The following is a 7,527-nucleotide window of genomic DNA, read 5'->3' on the forward strand; positions in this document are numbered from 1 at the left end:
TTCATGCATTGGAGAAGGAAATGGCAACCCACTCCAGTGTTCTTGCCTGCAGAGTCCCAGGGACGGGGGAGCCTGGTGGGCTGCCGTCTATAGGGTCGCACAGAGTCGGACACGACTGAAGCGACTTAGCAGTTAGCAAGCAGTAGGACATGACTTGACCACAGCAGGGACCCTGAGCTCTAAGGCCAGATTTGCTCCTGACTTGCTACGTGTCCTCAGGCCTGTAGGTGTCAATCTCTCCAGCCCTTAGCCACCTCCTCTCTACTGCAGGGCTAGCAACAGGCAGATGGCAACCCCCCTGCATGCCCTCCCCGCCGCCCACCTCCCCTCCCCCGCCGCCCCCCCTCCCAGCTAGGGCAGCTGTGACTTTTGGATAACAATAGCCTCCAAACCCTCTGGGCAGGGCAGGGCGGGGGCGGAGAGCATGCAAATGGGGACCCAGCCCCGCAGAGCATCTACATCACAACCCAAATCAACGTTTATTCCCCCAGGACAAAGGCAGTCAGCAGAGTTGTGTTGAGTCATTTATTGGCTTCTATTGACAAGAAGTCAGTTCCACAGTGTCAAGAATTCACCTTGCTGTACAGTAGAAACTACTACAACATTGTAAAGCATCTATACTCCAACAAAAATTAAATAATAATAAAAGAAGTCAGTTCCCAGGGCACCAATTCCAACCTGCTTCCCTCCTCTCCACCCCCTGGGCCCAGCCCCTCAATGTCAATCAACTTTGCACCTTGAAATCCCTGTGGGGTCTAAGAGGCACAGAGGGGGTGGGGGACAGAACTTAAAGATTCTAGAATTTAAATATATAAAGTGCAACAACATAGCTTATTAGAACCCAGCAGACCCTTTGGCGTGACCGGGTGAAGATGGGGGAAGAAGGACTGGTGTGAAGTTAGACAAGTGAAGCCACGTGGTGTCCTGAGTCCAGGATGAGAAGGGATCAGCTCACATTTCCTTTCACTGGCAGAGGTTTATCCTCTTTAAATAAGCCTGAACCCATAAATCTTTTTGCAAGACACAAGACTGTAGGCCTCCAGTCAGCTTGAATCTGTGGGCAGAGAATAGAAGAGGGACTGAGTCACCTGAGTCAGCCCTGGGTGCCACACACACATCACGCCCCACCCCATGACCCCTACATCGCTCCTGGGCACCCCTGAGCTGTTCTCCTGTAGAATGAAGTGTTCCATAAGATCTATGATGTGGACACTGGGAGGAACACCCAAGCTTCAGCAGGGGTGGGGTGGGGTGGTAGTTCTTTAAATCGCATTTCCTGGACCCTTTTGGTGGATTCAGTGTATCAGGGAACAGCAAAGGCTGTAGGCAACTTCTTAGCATGGGAACAAATCCTCTCCTGGAATATCTCTGAGAGTTCACCTGCTCCACCTTTTCATGTGTCTGTATCCATTTGCAACCCCCTAATCATTGCTTCGGAGAAGGCAATGGCACCCCACTCCAGTACTCTTGCCTGGAAAATCCCATGGATGGAGGAGCCTGGTAGGCTGCAGTCCATGGGGTCGCTAGGAGTCAGACACGACTAAGCGACTCCACTTTCACTTTTCACTTTCATGCATTGGAGAAGGAAATGGCAACCCACTCCAGTGTTCTTGCCTGGAGAATCCCAGGGACGGGGGAGCCTGGTGGGCTGCTGTCTATGGGGTCGCACAGAGTCGGACACGACTGAAGCGACTTAGCAGCAATCATTGCTTTGGGGGATTGTGTGTGTGCACATGTGTTTCTTCTCTGATCTGTCCACCTCTCAAACTTGGCTGTTGTCCAAAAACCATAGATCAGTTCTGCCTTTAGTTATCTGCACGACCTTAGACAAATTTCTTTAATTCCCTGAACCTCAGTTTTCATGATGATGAAAATGCGTGCCCCAGGAGAGTTAGCTGACTGAGATAATACACTTGAAAGTGTCTCATGTCTCACAGACACTGCGTGTCAAGCGTAAGATACCTCCTTGGAGCTTGGTAAGGACCCTGTGATGCAGCTATCGTGGTTATGCCACTTCACAGCTCAGGAGTGCCGAGAGCTACTCAGATAATCAGGTTCAGAAAAATTACCTGCCCGGAGTCACCCAAGGTTATAGGATGGCAAATCTAGAGACAGGAACTAATTGAGACCTCCCTCACTCGTACCATCACACAGTGGTGCCTGGAGCTTTTAAGCTCTGGGCATAAAATATTAAGATACAATACTTGGCGCCTTGGAGCTTTAAGAAACCCATGTCACTGCGGGAGCACAGGTGCTCCCCCTAGAGTCCACTCTTGGCTCTGCACCCAAGGTTTTGGCAGGCTCGATGGCGTGGTTAAAAAAAAAACACCTTAATCTAGTGGAACATCGCCATCTAGCGTCTGCTGCTCTAATCCCAGGTGGGCCAGTTTCTGTTCTCTGGAGAAGCAAGTTAGGGACGGAAGAGGATACATTTCTTACATCAGACGGTCGTTGTAGGAGCAGGTGGAGCTGATGTTCTTGTAACACTGGATTTTCTTGGGAGAAATTTTTCCCTTCACCGTTCTGAAACAGCAATTGGAGGATGGCACATGCACTAGAAGAGAAGCACAAGAATGGCTTGCATTTATTTCTCAACCCATTCTGAGTTCCTCTCACCCAGGATGGAGGGGGAAAAAAACGCTTCCGGGACAGGCTCAGGCTTTGGGGCCACATCCAAAGGACCCTAGTGTCTCATCAGCCACCTCGTTCTGTATTCAGGCAGAATCAGGACACTGGGGTTCAGATCCCAGGCTCAGACAAAACAGCTGTGTGGCTTTGATCAAGATGAGCCTTTCCTCTGAACTCCAGACCTCCCAGCTGTAAAACAAGACTTTTAAAACTGATTTCTAAAGGCTCTTCTAGCTATGACATCCCCCCGCTAGTGCATGGTTCTGCCCCCACATTTGGGTTCAAGGGCCCTGGGGCCCTGGTGAGTCTGATTCAACTGCAGTCTGCTATTTGGGGCAGGATTAGAGACTGTGCTAGGAGCTTAAACTTGAAGAAGTGATCAGGAAAGAGCTTCTGGGAACCGCCAAGCTTTCCCCCACCCCCAGCCACTCCAGAAGGTCCTCTACCCTGCTCACAGCTCTGACCCCCAAGTTCCACTCTGCCGGTTTGCAACCCCCTCAAAGGACTTGCATTTCGGACCTCCTAGTTTGACTGCTTGCAAAGCCTATGTCATATGTCTGTCGTTAGGTCAGTATTCTCTCACCAGCTTTAGAGGGTAGGCATAATCAAATCCCAATTTACTGATGGCAAAACCAGAGTTTGGGAGGTCAAGTGACTTGCCCAAGGTTAGCCAATCTGTCCTGACCTCAGGTTCTGCCTGGTGGAGGCAAGACCCCTATCAGTCCCTCCTCTGGACCTCAGGCCTCCAGCTGGCCTAAATGACCTCACCACTTCCATCCATCAGGCTGCAGGGTCTAGACGAAGCAGACCTCCTTTGACTGAAGCGAGCTGCTCAGTGGTCAGTGTGGACTACAGATTCACGTTTCTTTTGCTGGCCCCCTGCCCCCATCCAAGACCTCCCTTCCTCCTCTTCGGGGAGAATTCTTCCCGAAGGAGTGGAGATGGAGGCAGGGAGCTCAAGGTGAACCTGTTCCCCCACCCTGCAACCCCAGAGTGCCCGTCTGAGTCTCCGCCCTCCCCTAAGTGACTCCAGTCAAACTCACTGCTCTTGGCGTCCACATCCTGTAACCACATCCCGGCCAGCAGCAGGCACACCAGTGCGGCGATGATGAGCTTCATCTCGGGTTGTCCGGCTCAGACCTCACAGCAAGGGTCTCAGTGAGTCTGGTGAAGCAAAGAGTTCTCCTCTGGTCTATCCTTCAGGGCCCAGGGCTTTTATCAGAAGACCTGGGTGGGGTTTTCCAACCCCCGGTGCAGAGGTGGGGAAGCCACAGTTACTCACGTCCAGTGACCACGTGGAAAACGCCTTTCTCCAACTCTCCTGGGAGGTGTGAGAGGTATAGGAAAAATTCCCCAGGCACAGGTGCAGATAAGGATCTTGAGAGGCCGAGTAGAAGCTGTCCCAGCTGAGTAGGGCCTAGAGAACATTGAATGAGAGGAAGTGGCCTCTGTCTCCTCTGACCTCATGTCTTTTCATCCATCAATGGAGTCACTGTCCCAGGAACATGACGGAGCAGAGGAGCTCTGCAGCAGCACAGAGGAGACACACTTGGGTTTAAATACCACATCTGCAAATCAGCGGATGCATAAACTCACCTAAGTCACATCTCTCATGCAAAATGGCAAGAGCAACTCAAGTCTCACGGGTGTGCAGGAGCATTAAGTAAGATCTGCTAGGACTTCCCTGGTGGTCCAGTGGCTAACACTCTGTGCTCCCAGTTCCAGGGGCACGGGTTTGATCCCTGATCAGGGAATCTGACCCCGCATGCCACAGCTAAGAATTTACATGCCTCAATGAAGATTAAAAATCCCCTGTGCTGCAACTAAGACCCAACAAAGCCGAATAAGTACTAATAAGTAATTTTAAAAAATAAGTAAATTTAAAAAATAAGATCTGCTATGTTTTATGTCAAGGGCCTGGCCCAGATAGCTGCAAATTCTATTTTCCCAATCACAATATTTTCAACAGCCTGCCCTGTTCTCGGTCCTTGGGTAGCCTCAGGGAAGACAGCTAACAAGAAAATGAAAGTCATTGCCCTTTGACTCACAGATAAGTAAGGAAAAGCCAGTTGGTGCAAGAACAGTAGCGCATGTGCCATGTGGAGGGCGCAGGGGAGGCCTGGGAACTGCCCACAGCAGAGAGGCCTCCCAGAGGAATGTTCTTCAAGCAAAGTCTCCAGCAGGAAGGCTGTTAAGTGGAAAGGGGCCTGTCCATAGAGGAAGGAGCTTGTGTAAACACAGCTAGGCATGAAGGACAGTGAGGAAATGGCCAGAGAGATATGTGACTGCCCAGCGACCGAGTGGCCAGGTCTTGAAGACTTGGTGTACAGTGCAGATGCATGGAATAAGTAGCACATACTAGGTGCTCAAGAAAGGTAGCTGGCCCATATCTGTGTATTAAAATCACAACGTTGATAAGAAGGAACACATTTGAGTCAGTCCTAACGAGGCGGATGAACCTAGAGCCTATTATACGGAGTGAAGTAAGTCAGAAAGAGAAAAGCAAATATCGTATACTGACGTATATATATGGAATCTAGAAAGATGGTACGGATGAGCCTACTTGCAGAGCAGCAATGGAAACACAGACACAGAGAATAGACTTATGGACACGGGGGTGGGGGTGGGGGGAGGAAGGAGAGGGGGGAATGTACAGAGAGTAACATGAAACGTACATTACCATATGTAAAATAGATAGCCAATGGGAATTTGCTGTGTGACTCAGGGAACTCAAACCAGGGCTCTGTAACAACCTGGAGGGGTGGGATGGGGAGGGAGGTCGGGGGGAGGTTCAAGTGGGAGGGGACATGGGTAAACCTATGGCCGATTCATGTCGATGTTTGGTAGAAACCAATACAATACGGTAAAGCAATTATCTTTCAATTAAAAATAAATAAATTTTTTAAAAGTCACAAGGCTGGGACTTCCCTGGTGGTCCAGTGATTAAGAAGATCAGGGTTCAATCCTTGATCAGAAAACTAAGATCCCACATGCTGTGGAGCAACTGAGCCCATGCACTGCAACTAACTAGAGAGTCCATAGGCCACAACGAAGATCCTGGGTGTTGCAACTAAGCCCCATTACAGTCAAGTTAATGAACTAATTAATTATTCAAAAAATCACGATGCCAACTTGACAGTTTCCCATGGTCAGTAGGCTGAAGTGCAAACTGCTGACCTGGCCATTTGTAACTCAGGGGATGTCTCCATGGATTCCTGTAGTTACAATATTTGCAACTCTCTGCAGATGTCACATGCTTTCTTATCTCCAGGAGTTGCTGCCACTGTAAGCTCCACCCACAGGGCCCTCCTCGTTGTCTCCCTCTGTGAATTTTCTACCCATTACAAACACCAGCATCTCTTTAAAGCCCCTTCTGCCATCCCCAGCCAAGAGTCCTTCAGCTCCCTTTGAAGCCCCTCTGTGCCTGGCTCTTCCACATGAAGGTCTTACATCCTCACAACCCCTCCATTCCATGTATTCTTCATCCTAACACCTGGGTGGGAGTCCTGGCATGTCAGAGATGAAATTCCCCTTGAAGACCACCTGCAGCAGGTGACTTGAAAAGTGTCCTGGGAGAGGGAAAAAAAATGCAAAAATACCTTCACTCCATTTCAGAAGCGGCATCAAAACAAATGTGCCTGTACATGTTGGGGGGCGGGAATGGGAAACTCAAGGTAGTTCAGGCACCAGCAGATAAGAATTCAGTAAGGTCTCTTCCTATTACTGATGGGAAAAAATGAGTCTCAGTAGGAAGAAACTGACTTTGCCAAGGTTATACTGAGACCTCACTGCACAGATGGAATGGTGGACCCCGAAGCGTCTGGCCATCTGACCACCACATGCAGCCACCTCTGAGAACACACTTTCATGAAGGACCAGAGCTAATGGTTGCCTTGCTCCATCAGTTCTTTCATTGACCAGCTGCTGCTTGCTACCCAAAAAGTACTTAAAGCAGCTGAAATCTCGAAGACACTGTAGTCACTCTCCTATTCCCTGTGCCCTCACAGACTGATCCTTTTTTATTCCTTGACTGTCACTTTAGTGGGTCTCAAAGAGGAAGGAGATAAAGGGACGTCGTCAGTTGGCCAAAGGTAACCGCAGATCCTTTAGACTCACTTGGGACACAGTGAGGAGCCAGGTGGCCACCCAGGAAATTTTTCATTCTCCCCTCCTTCTGGGTTTGCTGCCCAGCCCACTCGAGACAAGGACGGGGCTGCCCCTCCAGCAGTTCACTTCCCCTCCTCCCCCTCATTGTGGCCACCGCAAACCCAGGACAGGAAAAGAGAAGACAGAAAGACTTAGTCACGCCTCCCCGTTTCCCAGCTCCCGCAGCAGTAAAAGGTACCGCCTGAGGTGCCTACCACACGGAAATCTAGCATCCCACACGATACCTCCCCAACCCCAATGCCATCTCTTCTTGCCCAGGCCTGACACAAAGTACAGGCCAAGTAATAACTCAATAAAAAATTCACGGCCTTGAATGAGATGGGTCAGAACTGCATAGATGATGGAGAGATAAGAAATGGTCTGCAGCATCAGCATTGAATCAGTTTCTCATGAGAACGACCCTTTTCTTAGTTAGAAGTTTAAAAACTAACAGTGTGCCTGTAGAAAGGTTTTCTTATTAGTCATCTTTGGTGAAGTGGGGACCAATTTACTGAGGATGGGTAGAGGTCAGACAGAACTCAAATGGTGTGAGTTCATCTTAAGATCACCTCCTCCCTCCTCCCCAGGTTCTTGCCTAAACCCTGCTGGCCTGGGGGCACTGGAGCCTGGCCCTGCATCCCACCTCTCTAGTTACTTTTCAGCCTGATTCTTCAGACCTGGTAGAAACCAATGGTGGGAGGTGTCGTTTGCCTGACATCACACACCTGTGGGAATCCTGGCCTCCCATTGTCC

The 7,527-nt window shown here is 49.9% G+C and overlaps 1 protein-coding gene across 1 annotated transcript; it reads right to left on the reverse strand.

Moving 5' to 3' along the window:
• Positions 1–573: 573 nt before the first annotated feature.
• Positions 574–3,811, reverse strand: CCL1 (C-C motif chemokine ligand 1). Its single transcript, XM_014479407.2, has 3 exons — positions 3,672–3,811; positions 2,440–2,554; positions 574–1,054 (listed from the first exon to the last, which is right to left on the reverse strand). Exons 1-3 carry the CDS (start codon positions 3,745–3,747, stop codon positions 964–966), a joined length of 282 nt encoding a protein of 93 aa, XP_014334893.1. The 5' UTR covers positions 3,748–3,811; the 3' UTR covers positions 574–963.
• Between the last annotated feature and the right edge of the window lie 3,716 nt (positions 3,812–7,527).

Source organism: Bos mutus, chromosome 19 (genome assembly GCF_027580195.1).
Source record: "Bos mutus isolate GX-2022 chromosome 19, NWIPB_WYAK_1.1, whole genome shotgun sequence".
Taxonomy (NCBI): Eukaryota; Metazoa; Chordata; class Mammalia; order Artiodactyla; family Bovidae; genus Bos; species Bos mutus.